The sequence below is a fragment of the Triticum dicoccoides genome, chromosome 6A, assembly GCF_002162155.2.
Source record: "Triticum dicoccoides isolate Atlit2015 ecotype Zavitan chromosome 6A, WEW_v2.0, whole genome shotgun sequence".
NCBI classification, from domain to species: Eukaryota; Viridiplantae; Streptophyta; class Magnoliopsida; order Poales; family Poaceae; genus Triticum; species Triticum dicoccoides.
The window spans coordinates 590,625,968-590,646,327 of record NC_041390.1 but is presented as its reverse complement, the minus strand read 5'-3'; the positions used below and the strand labels follow the sequence as shown (position 1 = coordinate 590,646,327).

General features: G+C 46.4%; 1 protein-coding gene across 1 annotated transcript in view; it reads right to left on the bottom strand.

Moving 5' to 3' along the window:
- Positions 1-19,790: 19,790 nt before the first annotated feature.
- The window catches only part of LOC119318204 (mucin-5AC-like), a 7,097-nt gene continuing 6,527 nt past the window's right edge, over positions 19,791-20,360 (bottom strand). The window contains exon 7 of the mRNA XM_037592724.1: positions 19,791-20,360. Within this exon, the coding sequence (XP_037448621.1) occupies positions 20,048-20,360 (313 nt within the window). The 3' untranslated portion in view covers positions 19,791-20,047.

Below are 20,360 nucleotides of genomic sequence, written 5' to 3'. Positions count from 1 at the left end.
TCGTCGACGTACTCGCGCCGACCGTGGAAATCTTCACTCCGCCGCCGCCGTAGCCGTCTTCCTACGCCAAGTTAGGGTGTGGAAGATCTGCACAGACGAACTTCACATCTCCTCACTCCAGTTCATCGTGTTCTTCGTCTAGGGTAATTAAAAGTTACTTTTACTACCCTCTTTAATTCGAATGATTATCTTCAAAATCTTCAAAGGTGTTTTCTTCATAGATTCACACACTAAACACCTCACAGGTCATCTGTTCTTGATTCGTTTCTCTAAGCCATGTTTTTCTTCAAGATCCTCAAATGTGTGGATTTTTAATCTACACATCTCTGGAACCTAAGACAAAGAACGCTTAGTGAAATTCTTCAAGACTCATCTGGTCAAATTCCTCTAACTTGTTCTTTTTACAAAACCTTCTGAGAACGCATATGACCTCTCCAAATTCCTCGCAACTATACGCTGTTCGCAGGTACACATGTCAGCTGCTAAATCACTAGGTTCTCATCAACTTAACTCATTTGCAGCGTTCCTCAAAGAAAAGTTGCATACTTCTTCAGAGAATTCAATTGTTCAAATTCCTCAACTGAAGAAAATGGCTGATGGTAAGAAGCCACAGAAGGGAGGAAAGAGGCCTGAGGTAAATACAGTGTTTGAGATCCCTAATAAAATATATGCTGGGTACTGCACACCTACTGAGGAAACCAAGAATGAGTGCAAAGTGCGCATTCAGAAGGTAGAGAGGAGATGGGCAAGAGAGTGGAGGGAATACAGATATGTCACTCCTAAGTACATGAAGAAATTCGCACTCAATCCTCCATGCCCAAGACCTCCATTGGCACCTGGCCAAATCGCTGATCCCACCAGCCTCAAGCGCAGTGAGGACTATCCTGATGAATGGGCCAAGCGCCAATCCAAGTTGGCTAAGCAAGCCAGAGAAGCAGTGAGGAAATTCAATGAGAACTATGCTGCTGCTGCTGCCTCTGCTGAGGCCTCTGCTGTCAAACCAAAGAAGGATATGTCAAAGAAGCATACGCGCAAGCCAAGTGCTTCACCAACAATGCCCTCAAGGCCAAGTTCCTTAGCAATGCCCTCACGGCCAGAATCCTCAAAGCCCTCACGGCCAATTCCTCATGCTGCTCCTGTTCCTCCAAAGTCCTCAGCTCCTCCGCCAAAACCCTCAGCTGTTCCGACTAAATCCTCAGCACCTGTGCATCTTGCCTCGTGCCAAAGGACTACAGGCATCTCCATTGCCTCAGGTGTCTCAGCTAGTTCCTCAGCTGCACCAAGTTCCTCAGCTGGCCCCTCACTGTGAAGACAAAGGCCACTGTTGGGCGAGGTCCTCGCCCAAGTCCTCAAAAGAAACAAATCGCTTTCCAAGTACCGTCTGAAGAAGACGAAGCTGATGATGATGAATTTGCAGAAATCATCAGAGACAGGCAAGTCAGGGCCGCTAGAGCCAAATGATCAGAGGTGTCACTGCTTTTGGATCCCAAGTTGATCCTCGACTACATTGATGTCTGGCACAAGGACCCTAACACTCCCTTGCCTGACTTCAAGCTGACTCCTGGCCAGAGTCACATGTTGACCCACTTCATTCAAGAAGAAAAGTGGAAATTTGAGAAGGTCAGGCAGATCAAAAAAGCACAGTACAAGAAAGAGCGCTATCTGAAGAAAAACGTTGTCTCTATGACAACTGAAGAACTTGTCACTATTCAGACTAAGATTAAGAAACTCATTAATGACTTTGACGCATATCGTGCTAATTGGCTTGGAGCCAAGGTTCGTTTTGTGAAACTTGCGGATAACTTCACTTCCAATGTTGCAGCCCCAACGCAACAGGAAATTCCTCAGGCTGAAGCATCTGCTCAGCCTACTGAAGAAAATGCCAGCACCGCTGATGACAATCAGGCTGCTGAAGAAAATGTGAGTTCCAGGGTTGATGACTGCATTCCAGCCACTGAAGAAATTGCCAGGGCGCCCACTAGTGGTCCGCCTGAAGAAACTGAAGAACTCAAGGCAACTGCATCAGTTGTGCCTGAAGAAAATCAACCAGATTCCTCAGCTGCTCCTGCACCAACTTCAACTTCAATCCTTCCATCTGCATCGGATGTGAAGAAGACCAAGGCTGTAGAGCGTGCTGCAGTGAAGAAAAGGAAAGCATCAGCTGCTTCAGATTCTTCAGCTTCAAAAAAAATGAAGCCTATGACAAGTTCATTTGCAAATCCGATTGATGATGTTCCCATCTCAACCAGGCCATCAAAGGACCTTGTTCCTTTTGATGAAGAATATATGATCCCAAGCGGATCTGATGAAGAAACTCCTTCTGCTGCTTCGTCTGAACCGTTGGATGAAGAAATTGAAGTGGATGTGATCCCTTCAAAACCTATCATCTCCTCGCCTATGCCTCAGTTCACAGCTGAAGAGGCTGGCGTTGAAGAAATGGAAGATGAAGATGTGGACATTGGCTGCTCCACACCTGTAATCAGTGATGAATTCTGGGAAAGTCAGCATCCAAACTCACCAATGTTCACCCCTCTACAGCAAATTCCTCAGTCCCCCACACAAACTATACATATGGGCTCTGAAGAAACTCATCCCACTGCATCTGTCCATGAGGAAATTCCAGCCACTAGCACTGAAGAAACTGCTGCTGCTGAACAACCAACGACGCAGACTGTCATTGAGGAGGCACCAGAAATTCATCAGCCTGAAGAACCTGCGATTGAGATTTCCGAGGTCGTGATGCAACTCACTGACACTCCTCTGCCGAAGCCAAAGGACCCATTCTCACGCAAGCAAAAGTTCAAGGCTAATGATTTCTTCGGCGAGTACGTATTCTTCAAAGATTACAACCAATATAACTCTGCTCACATTAGGAAGAGGCATTTCTGGACTGCTAATCAAGCCAATTTCTATTCCTCAGTGTTGTTCAACAAGGAGAAGGTTTTCTACCATGAGCATATTCCTCACGTGGATATGGAATCTCTGCCATGCTTCGCACCAATCCTCAGTGTTCTTCACGACGCTGGACTGCTAAACTTTTGCTCTGACATCTGTGATTGGAATGAAGAACTGATTCTTCAATTCTATGCAACGCTGCACATCACTGGAGATGCTGAAGATGTGAATTCCTGGGTGTTGGACTGGATGTCTGAAAACACTCACTACACTGCACTAGCCTCTGAATTGCTTCGTGCTCTATCACTCAGTCCTCCCCTTGAAGAAGCTCGTTGCATCTACAGTGAACTTGAGCTCACACATCATTACATGCAGGTGCTGATGAAACCTTTGAAGCCAGGTCAGGCACCAAGAACCAAATTCCTCGTGAAGGAATTGATGTACGTGCCTAGAACTGTCTATCGTATTCTTACGAGGACAATCAGTCCTATCAAAGGCCACGACTCATCTGATGAGGAAATTGTTGGCATCATGAAGAATCTGGTATTCAACATCGTTCATGGCATTCCTGTCAATTATCACGATTTCTTCATGAGGACTATGGCCAATGTTGCACTGTCTCCGTTTGAGCTGAAGCCTTATGCACCTTGGATAATGAGATTCCTCAGGACAAGGTCTTCACTCAACTACAAAGTTGATTTCCAGAATCACCTCAGCTACTTTCCCCCAATTGAAGTCCTCAAGCAAACATATTCCTCAGTTGATGGAAAGGGCAAGGCACCAGCTGTAATAGATGAAGGCATTCGTCCATTGGATGGTCCGTTTCGCAAAGCTGCATCTTATTCCACCAATGATGAATCTGCCGCACATGACTCTGCCAATGCACCCAAGTCCACTCCTCGAGCCACTGCTCCGCGCGTGATGACTGACCGTGAACTTCTGCTTAGTCTTCACCAGAAGGTGGATCGAAATCACAAATGGGTTAAGCGTCAGTTTGGTTCACTTCTTCACAACATGACTGCCACACACAATGTAGTGAAGAAAAACCACTACTACCTCCATCAAGTCTTCGGTCGCACCTGGGCAATCCTGTCACATCTATATGGTGAAGAAGATCTGAAGAACATGGGTCTCAAAGAAGATTTTGACTGGTCTGCACCTCCAACGAAGAAATTCAAGAAGGTCAAGGTTCCTTCTCTGGTGGCCAGCTCATATTCTTCATCGCGCAACACCGATGAAAATGAAGACTTGGACGACACTGCGGCAGGCCCTACTACAACAAACGACCCCAACAACGCTGGCGCTCCTTCATCAACTTGATATTCTTCAGGGGCGTTAGTCCTCATATTCGTTCCTTTTGGTCATTTGATGACAAAGGGGGAGAATTTTGAGTTAGTCTTCAAGCGGGTCTTTCTATATGGGCGTTTTTTGTTAAGTTACAACTCTCGTTCTTCTGCGACTTTATTAGATCGAATTGTAAACTTAAACCCGATGGTGCTCTGATACTCTTGATACATTTTTTTTGCATGCTTATTCCTCGTTAATATTATTGCACGCATGCTGAATTACATCAGTCACCATATTTCATCATGCATTTCAAATTCTTCACTGTTATATATCAAATGCGTGTATGAATTACAAGATATAGGGGGAGATCTCCATGATTCAACTCTTCAAGTGTGCATTGCCTCAAAAGCAAATTCCTCACTATGCACATCTTCAGGGGGAGTTCTTCTATATCTTGCAATCAAATTCCTCAATATTAGTAGTTACACTTCATATGTTTATCCCCATTGAAAATTTAACCTATATTGTCATCAATCACCAAAAAGGGGGAGATTGTAAGTGCATCTAGTGCCCCTTAGTGATTTTGGTGTATTGAAGACTTATAGGTTAAGGGACTAATGTGTTTATGAGTGTACACAGGTCTATAAGTCTATGAGGAGTTTGATATTTATAGAGAAAGTCAACCCCTAAAAATGAAGTTCTTCGTCTGAAGACTTTGGTATTCTGAAGACTTTCTGAAGACTTTGAAAGTGAAGAAAATGGTGTGACCTTGAAGACTTGGTATTCGTTCGAGGAACATAAAGCGTGAACACTTTTGTTTTCATAGTTTCATTTTCTCTTTCTTGAGTCATAGGAAACACCGTACTGTTAAAGGGGGTCGAGGAAATACTAAGGAAAACTTTCCATGTGATGCTCAACTCAAAATCCTACACCTACCAATACCTTTGAGTGAAGCCATTGGAAATCTCATACAGTCTAGTCATATTCTTCAGTGACAGAGACGAAGTTCTTCTAGTCCCTGAGGAATTTGTTCTGACTGAGGAGTTAGAAATTCGCCAGTGCGGATTTCCTACACAGTGAGGAACATGATAGCCCTGAGGATTTTGCTACTCAAAATTCCGACCGTTGCTGTACTATGCGCCAGCTGTCCCAAAATGTCTATCCACCTAACAGTCATATCATTGAAGGGCATTTATGTCTTATCATGTCAGGCTGCTCCCTAGGCCATAAATAGTCGCCCCCTACAACCACTAGCTGGTTGGCTGCTCCGAGAGAAACTGACACTTGTCATTTGAGAGCAACCCATCCTCCAAGGACTTTGAGCGAAAATCATCAAGTGAGGAAAAACCAAAAAACCCAAAACCCAAACACCTACAAACCCCAAGTGATTGAGCATCACTGAAGAGATCGATCCTGCGTGGATCCGACGCTTGTTACCTTTGAAGACTGTGCTTCTTCCAGACGGTTAGGCGTCATGCTCTAGGGCATCCAAGAGAAATTGTGGATCGCCGAGTGATCAAGTTTGTGAAGGTTTGGAAGTCACCTGAAGACTTACCACGAGTGATTGGACGAGGTCTGTGTGACCTTAGTTTAAGGAGAATACGGTGAGGACTGGGTGTCCTAAGCTACGTGTTCAGGACTGGGTGTCCGGAACTGTGTGTCCTCGAGTTTAAATACTCAGCCGCTCCAACCAGACGTACAACTGAGACAGCAGTTGGAACTGGTCTACCAAATCATTGTCTTCACCAAGCTTACTGGTTCTATTTCCTCAACTCTTTCATTTCCTCATAACTGTGTTGTGTGCTTGTTCATATCTGTGTTTGAAGACTTTGACTGAAGACTTTCTTAATTTCCTCAGTTCAATTTCTTCAGTCTGTTTGTCTTCATCCTGTGTTATCCTGTGTTTACGCTTATGTACTCTGTGTCTGTCTTCATTTCATCATGATGACTATGCTTGTAATCTATTATGTTTACTTTTGAGTACTCATTCCGCTGCTAGTAGTTCTTCGCTAAGGAATTTCCTCACCAGCAAATTCCTCAGTGAAGAATTTCATAAAAATCGCCTATTCACCCGCCCCCCCTCTAGTCGATATAACGCACTTTCACTCCCGCGTCTCAGGGGTGGCGGGGCCCCAACATACGTGGAGGTGTCGCCGATCTAGAAGCGACGGTGTTGGCTTCGACGGCGGCGGTGCTCGACCCTGCCTCGGGCCACGGGCGGCGGCTGCGGCGATTGGCCTGAATCGGGCGGCGGCGCGATGCGGTCTTCGGCGGCATGTCATCTGGCTTTAGATTGGCGGCGGTGTCAAGGGCCTGGTGGACTGCTTGGCGGCACCCATGGCAGATCTGTGCTAGTCGGTGTAGCCAGTGGTGGTGGTCATCTTCTTCGTCGGCGGTGGCCGGCCAGAAGCTTGGTGACCGGATCTCGAGATCCATCATCTAGTCCCGGCTGCGAGTTGGGGAGACATGGTTGCCGGTGAAAACCGAGCCGACGGCAGGCGAGGGCGGCGTTCTACGTTGTTACCTTGATGAAGGCATCGTCTTGTAACTACTGTCGACCCACTCGTGCTGCTCTGGGGGAAACCCTAGGATCTGATGTTCCAGATCGGACGAGGCACTGCGGTGTCGTTTCTCTCTTGGGAGCATCGTTCGTGGAGCAGCGCTGGAAGTCAGAGGCAGGAGGTGGAGCGGCTTCGTCTTGCACGGAGCTTCGGTGGAGATGTCAAGTCATGCCTGACCGACATGTGCTACGTCTTGTCATGCCTGGTCGGCAGGTGCTACGCACGACAGATCTTTCAAGGACTTCAAGCTGTGTCGGCTGGTGGTACTTGGCAACATGGAGCTGAGGTGTATCAGTGGCAACCGCGATGTGCTCAGCTGTTTGCGCGCAGGGAGGAGGTGCCGTTGGGCGCCGTGGTGGCGTCGACAATAGCTAGACCGAGCAAGGTTGATGCGTCAGTACAGTTCTGAAGATGGAGCGGTGGCAGTTGGCGACGGCGGCCTCTGAGAGCACGCCGGACCAGTGAGTGCCCAAGACCCGACAAGTGGCTAGGTTGGGGTCTTAGGTCTTAGATGTTAGGCTTGGCTGTGATGTCTGTTTGGTATTAGGCCCTGGCTATCTGCGCCTCTTCATCAACTGGATAGGTGTAGTGACATTTGTTGCTTAGACGGCGGCTTTAGTCTTACTGTTGTATGATTTTATAAGGTCTTGTGAAAATAATTAATAAAGTGACCGTATGCATCGCCCAGATGCAGAGGCCGAGGGTCATCCTTCTTTTCTAAAAAAAATGAATATATAGCTGACTCGCTCGCAGAAGCAAAGAACATATTCCGAGCCATGCATGGACGATAGCAATCATGCATACACGTGAAAGATCTAACTAACAGCAAACCATTCGAATAAAGATAAGACACGGCGTGCTTTGGCACAGAGGAATAAGACAGAGAAAGCAACATATTATTGGCAAAAAAAAGAAGATAAAGAAAAACCATAAACGAAAGCAACATATTCCAAGGAGAGAAATGGGTAAAGATAAAGATAAGCATCTCTTGTATGGCAAGACTGGTCGTGCAGGGCATGGCAAATGTGCTTGCTTGTGTATATATTACTAGTTCCATGTGCTCCATGCTCTGCAGATATCAAACAATAATCAAACAAGGCCAGGCGGTCGGTATCCACGTCGATCTCCGCTTCATCGCCCCTGGCTACGACGTACGAGGTACATTCCTTTACTGACTTCATCACCATATATAAAACTAGGTAGAAAGCACCACAGTGTGTTGAGTAGAGTTTTGAACTTTCTTTTTTCTTCATTTCATTTCCGACTTAGTTCTGCATGAACGTCATTTTCATTTGCACTGCATCAACAGTTGGTTCCATTATCGTCTTATTTTCCTCATCGGGTTATACTGATATTCAAATTTGACCATCAGTGATCATGGCGGATGCTTCTGAGAACTGCGGCAAGGACATCATGAAAGAGTTCTCCAAGCACATAACAGGGCAGCTGTGGCGAGCGGAGGCGATGATGCTCCTCAACGCCATCTTTGCAGGAGTCATAGTTGGAATAGGCGCCTTTGGCCATCGTTATCGCCATTATGGCTTCACCCGCTATCTCTTGCTGGGGGCAACCACCTTGTTCCTACCCATCATATCTTATGTCCTCTCCACACTTAGCTCCACGGGTGATGCGTTTGATATCGTTATCGAACGTGAATTGGTAGCCACTTGCTGGGCAAACAGCATGCACTCATACATGGTCATAGCATCTGCCTGCCTCGTTCTGATTTCTGCTATCAATACAAGCCCGATAGTTGCTACTGATGATCGAGAAGATCGAAGTGTACGCCCCCCTTTGAACTTCTTGTTCAAGGAATTTGGATTCTTTACCTAGCTATCCCCAACTTTGATGGTGGACGATCTTTTAAGATCACAAGGGGTTATTTCCTAATAACACCTTTTGCTCTTATTTATGCCAAAATGGCATTGAAATGTTATGCATTTCTAAAGGCCCGGAAATCCTTTGCACTCGGACGCAATCCTCGTCTTATTGTCGGATATATGTGTTGGAAATATGCCCTAGAGGTAATAATAAATTGGTTATTATTATATTTCCTTGTTCATGATAATCGTTTATTACCCATGCTAGAATTGTATTGATAGGAAACTCAGATACATGTGTGGATACATAGACAACACCATGTCCCTAGTAAGCCTCTAGTTGACTGGCTCGTTGATCAATAGATGGTTACGGTTTCCTGACCATGGACATTGGATGTCGTTGATAATGGGATCACATCATTAGGAGAATGATGTGATGGACAAGACCCAATCCTAAGCCTAGCACAAAGATCGTGTAGTTCGTATGCTAAAGCTTTTCTAATGTCAAGTATCATTTCCTCAAACCATGAGATTGTGCAACTCCCGGATACCGTAGGAATACTTTGGGTATGCCAAACGTCACAACGTAACTGGGTGGCTACAAAGGTGCACTACGGGTATCTCCGAAAGTGTCTGTTGGGTTGGCACGAATCGAGACTGGGATTTGTCACTCCGTGTAAACGGAGAGGTATCTCTGGGCCCACTCGGTAGGACATCATCATAATATGCACAATGTGACCAAGGAGTTGATCACGGGATGATGTGTTACGGAACGAGTAAAAGAGACTTGCCGGTAACGAGATTGAACAAGGTATCGGGATACCGACGATCGAATCTCGGGCAAGTACAATACCGCTAGACAAAGGGAATTGTATACGGGATTGATCGAATCCTCGACATCGTGGTTCATCCGATGAGATCATCATGGAAAATGTGGGAACCAGCATGGGTATCCAGATCTCGCTATTGGTTATTGACCGGAGAACGTCTCGGTCATGTCTGCATGGTTCCCGAACCCGTAGGGTCTACACACTTAAGGTTCGATGACGCTAGGGTTATAAAGAATAGATATACGTGGTTACCGAATGTTGTTCGGAGTCCCAGATGAGATCCCGGACGTCACGAGGAGTTTCGGAATGGTCCGGAGGTAAAGATTTATATATGGGAAGTCCTGTTTTGGTCACCAGAAAAGTTTCGGGTTTTACCGGTAGTGTACCGGGACCACCGGAGGGGTCCGGGGGTCCACCAAGTGGGGCCACCAGCCCCGGAGGGCTGCATGGGCCAAGTGTGGGAGGGGACCAGCCCCAGGTGGGCTGGTGCGCCCCCCCCCCCACCAAGGTCCAAGGCGCCTCCAAGAGGGAAGGGGGGGCAAACCCTAGGGCAGATGGGCCCTAAGGCCCACCCCAGGTGCGCCTCCCCCTCTCCCCCTTGTGGCCGCCACCCAGATGGGATCTGGGGGGCTGCCACAACCCCTAGGGAGGGAACCCTAGATGGGGGCACAGCCCCTCCCCTCCCCTTATATATACTTGAGGTTTGGGCTGCCCAAGACACATGAGTTCCTCTCCTTCTTGGCGCAGCCTTACCCCTCTCCCTCCTCGTCTCTTGCGGTGCTTGGCGAAGCCCTGCTGGAGTACCACGCTCCTCCACCACCACCACGCCGTTGTGCTGCTGCTGGATGGAGTCTTCCTCAACCTCTCCCTCTCTCCTTGCTGGATCAAGGCATGGGAGACGTCACCGGGCTGTACGTGTGTTGAACGCGAAGGTGCCGTCCGTTCTGCACTAGGATCTCCGGTGATTTGGATCACGACGAGTACGACTCCTTCAACCCTGTTCTCTTGAACGCTTCCGCTTAGCGATCTACAAGGGTATGTAGATGCATTCTCCTTCCCCTCGTTGCTGGTTTCTCCATAGTTAGATCTTGGTGACACGTAGGAAAATTTTGAATTTCTGCTACGTTCCCCAACAGTGGCATCATGAGCTAGGTCTATTGCGTAGATCCTATGCACGAGTAGAACACAAAGTAGTTGTGGGCGTTGATTTTGTTCAATATGCTTACCGTTACTAGTCCAATCTTGTTTCGACGGTATTGTGGGATGAAGCGGCCCGGACCGACCTTACACGTAGTCTTACGTGAGACTGGTTCCACTGACTGACATGCACTAGTTGCATAAGGTGGCTAGCGGGTGTCTGTCTCTCCCACTTTATCGGAACGGATTCGATGAAAAGGGTCCTTATGAAGGGTAAATAGCAATTGGCATATCACGTTGTGGTTTTGCGTAGGTAAGAAATGTTCTTGCTAGAAACCCATAGCAGCCACGTAAAACAAGCAAACAACAATTAAAGGACGTCTAACTTGTTTTTGCAGGGTATGCCATGTGATGTGATATGGCCAAAAGGATGTGATGAATGATATATGCGATGTATGAGATTGATCATGTTCTTGTAATAGGAATCACGACTTGCATGTCGATGGGTATGACAACCGGCAGGAGCCATAGGAGTTGTATTTATTTATTGTATGACCTACGTGTCATTGAACAACGCCATGTAATTACTTTACTTTATTGCTAACCGGTAGCCATAGTAGTAGAAGTAATAGTTGGCGAGCAACTTCATGGAGACACGATGATGGAGATCATGATGATGGAGATCATAGTGTCATGCCGGTGACAAGATGATCATGGAGCCCCAAGATGGAGATCAAAGGAGCTATATGATATTGGCCATATCATGTCACTATTATTTGATTGCATGTGATGTTTATCATGTTTTTGCATCTTGTTTACTTAGAATGATGGTAGTAAATAAGATGATCCCTCATAATAATTTCAAGAAAGTGTTCCCCCTAACTGTGCACCGTTGCGACAGTTCGTTGTTTCGAAGCACCACGTGATGATCGGGTGTGATAGATTCTAACGTTCACATACAACGGGTGTAAGACAGATTTACACACGCGAAACACTTAGGTTGACTTGACGAGCCTAGCATGTACATACATGGCCTCGGAACACAAGAGACCGAAAGGTCGAGCATGAGTCGTATGGTAGATACGATCAACATGAAGATGTTCACCGATGATGACTAGTCCGTCTCACGTGATGATCGGACACGGCCTAATTGACTCGGATCATGTAATCACTTAGATGACTAGAGGGATGTCTATCTGAGTGGGAGTTCATAAGATGAACTTAATTATCCTGAACATAGTCAAAAGGTCTTCGCAAATTATGTCATAGCTCGCGCTTTAGTTCTACTGTTTAGATATGTTCCTAGAGAAAATTTAGTTGAAAGATGATAGTAGCAATTATGCGGACTAGGTCCGTAAACTGAGGATTGTCCTCATTGCTTCATAGAAGGCTTATGTCCTTAATGCACCGCTCAGTGTGCTGAGCCTCGAATGTCGTCTGTGGATGTTGCGAACATCTGACATACACATTTTGATAACTACGTGATAGTTCATTTAAACGTTTTAGAGTTGAGGCACCGAAGACGTTTTAAAATGTCGTGAAACATATGAGATGTTTCGAGGGCTGAAATTGGAATTTCAGGCTCGTGCCCACGTCAAGAGGTATGAGACCTCCGACGATTTTCTTAGCCTACAAACTAAGGAGAAAAGCTCAATTGTTGAACTTGTGCTCAGATTGTCTGAGTACAAAAATCATTTGAATCGAGTGGGAGTTGATCTTCCAGATGAGATAGTGATGTTTCTCCGAAGTCATTACCACCAAGCTGCTAGAGCTTCGTGATGAACTATAATGTATCGGGGACATATATGATGATCCTTGAGATATTCGCGATGTTTAACACCACAAAAGTAGAAATCAAGAAGGAGCATCAATTGTTGATGGTTGGTGAAACCACTAGTTTCAAGAAGGGCAAGGGCAAGAAGGGATACTTCATGAAACGGCAAATCAGCTGCTGCTCTAGTGAAGAAACCCAAAGTTGAACCCAAACCCGAGACTAAGTGCTTCTGTAATAAGGGGAACAGCCACTGGAGCAGAATTACCCTAGATACTTGGTAGATGAGAAGGCTGGCAAGGTCGGTAGAAGTATATTGGATATACATTGTGTTAATGTGTACTTTACTAGTACTCCTAGTAGCACCAGGGTATTAGATACCGGTTCGGTTACTAAGTGTTAGTAACTCGAAATAAAAGCTACGGAATAAACGGAGACTAGCTAAAAGGTGAGATGATGATATGTGTTGGAAGTATTTCCAAGGTTGATCAAATATCATACGCTCCCTCTACCATCAAGATTGGTGTTTGCATTGAGCATAGACATGATTGGATTATGTCTATCGCAATACGGTTATTCATTTAAGGAGAATAATGGTTACTCTGTTTATTTGAATAATACCTTCAATGATCTTGCACCTAAAATGAATGGTTTATTGAATCTCGATCGTAGTGATACACATGTTCATGCCAAAAGATATAAGATAGTAATGATAGTACCACCTACTTGTGGCACTGCCACGTAAGTCATATCGGTATAAAACGCATGAAGAAGCTCCATGTTGATGGATCTTTGGGCTCACTCATTTTTGAAAAATTTGAGACATGTGAACCATGTCTATTGGTGTATATGCATGAAGAAACTCCATGCAAATGGACCGTTTGGACTCACTTGATTTTGAATCACTTGAGACATGCAAATCATACCACATGGGCAAGATGACTGAAAGCCTCGTTTTCAGTAAAATGGAACTAGAAAGCAACTTGTTGGAAGTAATACATTTTGATGTGTGCAGTCCAATGAGTGCTGAGTCATGTAGTGGATATCGTTATGTTCTTACTTCACAGATGATTTGAATAGATGTTGAGTATATTTACTTGATGAATCATGAGTCAGAATTATTGAAAGGTTCAAGTAATTTCAGGGTGAAGTTGAAAGATCGTCGTGACAAGAGGATAAAAGATCTATGATATGATCATAGAGATGAATATCTGAATTACGAGTTTGGCATAGAATTAAGACATTGTGGAAATTGTTTCACAACTAATACAGCCTGGAACACCATAGTATGATGGTGTGTCTGAACATCATAACTGCACCCTATTGGATATGATGCATACCATGATGTCTCTTATCAAATTACCATGATAGTTTATGGGTTAGGCATTAGAGACAACCACATTTACTTTAAATAGGGCACCACGTAATTCCGATGAGATGACACCGTATGAACCATGGTTTAGAGAAATCTAAGCTATCATTTCTTAAAAGTTTGGGGCTGCGACGCTTATGTGAAAAAGTTTCAGGCTGATAAGCTCGAACCCAAAGCGGATAAATGCATCTTCATAGGACACCCAAAATAGTTGGGTATACCTCCTGTCTCAGATCCGAAAGCAATAAGGGATTGTTTCTAGAATCGGGTCCTTTCTCGAGGAAAAGTTTCTCTCGAAGGAATTGAGTGGGAGGATGGTGGAGACTTGATGAGGTTATTGAACCGTCTCTTCAACTAGTGTGTGGCAGGGCACAGGGAGTTGTTCCTATGGCACCTACACCAATTGAAGTGGAAGCTTATGATAGTGATCATGAAACTTCAGATCAAGTCACTACCAAACCTCGTGGGATGACAAGGATGCGTACTAATTCAGAGTGGTACGTAATCCTATCTTGGAAGTCATGTTGCTAGACAACAATGAACCTACGAGCTATGGAGAAGCGATGGTGGGCCTGGATTCCAAAATGGCTCGAGGCCATATAATCCGAGAGAGGATCCATATATGAAAACAAAGTATAGACTTTGGAAGAACTACTTGATGGTCGTAAGGCTGTTAGGTACATATGGATTTTAAAAGGAAGACGGACAATGATGGTAAGTATCACCATTAAGAAAGCTCGACTTGTCGTTAAGATTTTTTCTGACAAGTTCAAGGAGTTGACTATGATGAGACTTTCTCACTCGTAGCGATGCTAAGAGTCTGTTGGAATTATATTAGCGATTACTGCATTATTTATGAAATCTTGCAGATAGGATGTCAAACATTGTTTCCTCGACGTTTTTTTGAGGAAAGGTTGTATGTGATACAACCGGAAGGTTTTTTCAATCCTGAAAGATGCTAATAAGTATGCAAAGCTCCGGCAATCCTTCTAAGGACTGGAGTAAGCATCTCGGAGTTGGAATGTATGCTTTGATGAGATGATCAAAGATTTTGGGTGTATACAAAGTTTATGAGAAACTTGTATTTCCAAAGAAGTGAGTGGGAGCACTATAGAATTTCTGATGAATATATGTTGTTGACATATTGTTGATCAGAAATGACGTAGGATTTCTGGAAAGCATATAGGGTTATTTGAAAGTGTTTTTTAATGGAAAGCCTGGATTAAGCTACTTGAACACTGAGCATCAAGATCTATAAGGATAGATCAAAATGCTTAATGGTACTTTCAAATGAGCACATACCTTGACATGATCTTGAAGGTGTTCAAGATGGATCAGTCAAAGAAGGAGTTCTTGCCTGAGTTGTAAGGTATGAAGTTAAGACTTAAAGCTCGACCGCGGCAGAAGAAAGAGGAAGGACGAAGGTCGTCCCCTATGCTTTTGTCATAGGCTCTATACGGTATGCCATGCTGAGTACCACACCTGATGTGTGCCTTGCCACATATCTGGCAAGAGGGTACAAAGGTAATCTAGGAGTAGATCACCAGATAGCGGTCTAAATTATCCTTAGAGGAATAAGGATATGTTTCTCGGTTATGGAGGTGATAAAGAGTTCGACGTAAAGAGTTACGTCGATGCAAGCTTAACACCTATCCGGATAGCTCTGAGTAGAGATACCGGATACGTATAATGGAGCAACAATTTAGAATAGCTCCAAGTAGAACAGTTATTTGAAATGGCTCCAAATATAGCGTAGTAGTTGCATCTACAAGATGACATAGAAATTTGCGAAGTACATACGGATCTGAATGTTGCAGACCCGTTGACTGAAACCTCTCTCACAAGCATAACATGATCAAACCCAGAACTCTTTGGGTGTTAGTCACATGGGGATGTGACCTTGAGTGTTAATCACATATCGATGTGAATTGGATTATTGACTCTAGTGCAAGTGGGAGACTGTTGGAAATATGCCCTAGAGGCAATAATAAATTGGTTATTATTATATTTCCTTGTTCATGATAATCGTTTATTATCCATGCTAGAATTGTATTGATAGGAAACTAAGATACATGTGTGGATACATAGATAACAACATGTCCCTAGTAAGCCTCTAGTTGACTGGCTCGTTGATCAATAGATGGTTACGGTTTCCTGACCATGGACATTGGATGTCGTTGATAACGGGATCACATCATTAGGAGAATGATGTGATGGACAAGACCCAATCCTAAGCCTAGCATAAAGATCGTGTAGTTCGTATGCTAAAGCTTTTCTAATGTCAAGTATCATTTCCTCAGACCATGAGATTGTGCAACTCCCGGATACCGTAGGAATACTTTGGGTGTGCCAAACGTCACAACGTAACTGGGTGGCTATAAAGGTGCACTACGGGCATCTCCGAAAGTGTCTGTTGGGTTGGCACGAATTGAGACTGGGATTTGTCACTCCGTGTAAACGGAGAGGTATCTCTGGGCCCACTCGGTAGGACATCATCATAATGTGCACAATGTGACCAAGGAGTTGATCACGGGATGATGTGTTATGGAACGAGTAAAAGAGACTTGCCGGTAACGAGATTGAACAAGGTATCGGGATACCGACGATCGAATCTCGGGCAAGTACAATACCGCTAGACAAAGGGAATTGTATACGGGATTGATCGAATCCTCGACATCGTGGTTCATCCGATGAGATCATCGTGGAAAATATGGGAACCAACATGGGTATCCAGATCCCGCTGTTGGTTATTGACCGGAGAACGTCTCGGTCATGTCTGCATGGTTCCCGAACCCGTAGGGTCTACACACTTAAGGTTCGATGATGCTAGGGTTATAAGGAATAGATATACGTGGTTACCGAATGTTGTTCGGAGTCCCATATGAGATCCCGGACGTCACGAGGAGTTCCGGAATGGTCCGGAGGTAAAGATTTATATAGTGTACCGGGACCACCGGAGGGGTCCGGGGGTCCACCAAGTGGGGCCACCAGCCCCGGAGGGCTGCATGGGCCAAGTGTGGGTGGGGACCAGCCCCAGGTGGGCTGGTGCGCCCCCCCACCAAGGCCCAAGGCGCCTCCAAGAGGGAAGGGGGGCAAACCCTAGGGCAGATGGGCCCTAAGGCCCACCCCAGGTGCGCCTCCCCCTCTCCCCCTTGTGGCCGCCACCCAGATGGGATCTGGGGGGCTGCCGCCACCCCTAGGGAGGGAACCCTAGGTGGGGGCGCAGCCCCTTCCCTCCCCTTATATATACTTGAGGTTTGGGCTGCCCAAGACACACGAGTTTCTCTCCTTCTTGGCGTAGCCTTACCCCTCTCCCTGCTCGTCTCTTGCGGTGCTTGGCGAAGCCCTGCTGGAGTACCACGCTCCTCCACCACCATCACGCCGTTGTGCTGCTGCTGGATGGAGTCTTCCTCAACCTCTCCCTCTCTCATTGCTGGATCAAGGCATGGGAGACGTCACCGGGCTGTACGTGTGTTGAACGCGGAGGTGTCGTCCGTTCGGCACTAGGATCTCTGGTGATTTGGATCACGACGAGTACGACTCCTTCAACCCCGTTCTCTTGAACGCTTCCGCTTAGCGATCTACAAGGGTATGTAGATGCACTCTCCTTCCCCTCGTTGCTGGTTTCTCCATAGATAGATCTTGGTGACACGTAGGAAAATTTTGAATTTCTGCTACATTCCCCAACAATATGTAGCAGCTGCCACGAGAAGAAGGAAATGATCAACATGATGAGGAGGATGTGAATGTGCCTCCACTTATAGTTACGGGTGAGGATGAACGACAAGTAGAGAAGCAACCTGAACCTCATGGTTACATGTTTAAAAATAACACAAAGGCACTTCAAGACGGCAACTTGGTGACCATTGACAGAGTTTGGCAATTGGACAACATGTTTCTGATGCCAATGCCACAACGACTGAAAGATGTATGCTTGTCATTTGCATTGTTTAAGTTGCTAAGGTGTCGATTTGCAAGGTACAAACTCACCGATGTCATCTCTACAGAGACCCTCAAATTTGTCAGAAGCGTCTTGCTAGAGGATGGTGAACATGAAAGGGCGTTCAGGATGATTGCAGATGAGCTTTCTTTTCTTCATGATCATTACGACTCACCACTCCCAGTCTTCTACTCAGGTAGCTGGTTTACCACAACACTAAGTATGGTTATCTCACTCTTGAGCATAGGTTACTGCATATTTTTTGGGCTGGACGTCATTGAAACGGTGGCTAGGTTTACTAGGGAAATTTCTCAACATGGAGCCACAGTTACTTGCTACTACTTCTGTATTAGCGAGGGGAAAGTCTACAGACCACCATTATGGTTTGGACGTGTGTATTTTGATCTAGTGCCAGGGCCGTTACTCATTGTGTTCGTGGTGGTTGCTGAGGCGAGGGATATTGCTTCCCACATATGCTCTAACTGGACCAAAGTAATCCTCACCTGCCGCTGTGTGCACCGTGCCTCCTTGAAGCTCTCTCCCGTCGCCCCGAAATGGGTTGGTTTTTTGTTGGGATGCAGATGCGGTAGGTTGATGAGGCGTTGGAGCGACAAAATGGGACAAAGCTCATTGCTTGTCTTACCTGCCTGCCTCCTTCGTTTGCTGGACCAAAAGAAGAAGAATGTTGAAGTACCAATGGCAGTGTGAAGGCTTGCATCATTGACGCCCTGAGAAGCACAAGCAGTGAAGGTCTAAGCAAAGGCACAACTTCCCTGCGCCAGAGCCAAGATGGCCGAAGCCTACTCTGGGCCTGCAACAACAGCAAAGGTACATCTGACACCATACTTGTGTGGCATATGGCCACAACCATCCTTGAGGCGAGGCACCCGCACCACCAGCAAGATGATCCTCCTCAGCAAACACTGCAAGGTGGGCGGTCTTCTTCAGTTTCCGAGAAGAAGACCGCCGCCACTCACATGTCGTGCTACTGCGCGTATCTGGTGGCCTCCTGCCCCGAGCTACTTCCTGATGATGATGCATGGAGCAAGTACCTCTACAACAAAGTTAAGAAGGACGCCGACCGAGCCCTCGCCATCGGCAGCAGCACACCAGTGTCGTCCATGTCGCCAGAAGCGGGGTACCGACAGCTGATCGAGATGTTGGGCGCTACACAGAATCATGAGGTGCTCAAGGATGCGGCAAAGCTCGCGGAGCAGTTCGGCCAACTGACCGGAGGCGAGGAGACGGCGTGGGAGTAGCTGGCTGGGTTTTGGTCGGAGATGATCCTTTACCTGGCGCCATCGGACAACATCAAAGGGCACCTGCATGCCATTGACCGGGGCGGCGAGCTGATCACACTCCTCTGGGCCTTGCTCACCCACATCGGGATCATCGACAGGCCCGGCGACACCGCTGCAAGTGCTCCAGCCACTGGTTTTAAGTTTGCTTTTCCTATTCATGCACACGCTGATTTGCATGCTTAGCTGTGGATTTCAGTTCCTTTTATTGCTCTTGATTGTAAGTGTGTTTAAGGTCTTGCTTGTTGGGTGTGAGTGCGATTTAAGGCCTTGTTGTGGCTTCTTTTTTCCTCATTTCTAATATTATCTAAGAAGGAATGAGAAGTGTAAGATTGATGAGACCTGGGGCATGGGGCACCAGTTTTACCGCCTCTGGATTATGGCTTTTGGAGTGTGAGAGATATGAAAAGTTGGTGTTGTCTTTCTTGCCGGGGTTGTGATTTTTGAAGCCTGGATCGTTCTAAACCGTTCAGTAGTTACTGGCCTTGGCTTGTAGTAGCCCGTGCGCAAGGCCGGAGGCAGCCGGAGATCGCCGTCCATGTCTTCGAGGGGCGCAACACGTCCCACCGCGCTGCCCATGCCGGCCGCGACAGTCCACAGGCACGCAAGCCATGACCAGACCAAATTGAATGGCACTCTCAAAGGTGACAAACTGTCGACAGATTCACTACACGTGGCACGGCATCGCACCTGATGGTCTCTCCCAGGCTGCAACCACCATACATATATACACATCGTCTGTCACCAACAAGAGCTAATCCAACAGCCAACTCATGCACTGGAGGAAATCTAACAACCATACTTTCAGAGCCCAGCAATGCAGATGAACTGACCATCGTCAATCCCCACAGGCACACTGATACGACGACGCAGATCCTATAAAAAAAAAGGCAATTGCGATCGCACACTGAGATTCAGTGCCCCTAACAATCAAGTTCTGCTAATTACTAGTGATACTATGAAAGATGAGACCAATCAAACCTAATGCGTTCCTCAGCAACAAGGTTCAGAAAAGAAGGGAGCATGCACGGGGGGAGAGAAAAAAAGCAAAATAATGATGTCTACTCTACGGGTGACACCCTATTCACATTATCCCTAGGAGCATTATTACAGCATTTACCATGTCATTAGCCTGGCTATTGGCTGGCCGGCGGATTCCCCTTGCTAGCCCCATTCACCGCTGGGTTATGTTGACGAATGGCTGGTGGTGTTCCCGTGCCGGTAAGCAAGTTCCTGGCTGGTGTTGCTCCGGTGACAGGAGCCGCATTCCTAGCTGGTGGTGTTCCTGTGCCGGTGAGCAAGTTCCTGGCCTGTGGCGTTCCGGTGCCAGTAAGCGAGTTCCTAGCTGCTGTTCCAGTGCCAGGAGCCGTGTTCCTGACTGCAGGTGTTCCAGGGCCGGGAGCCATGTTCCTGACTGGTGGTGTTCCAGTGCCGGGAGCCGTGTTCCTG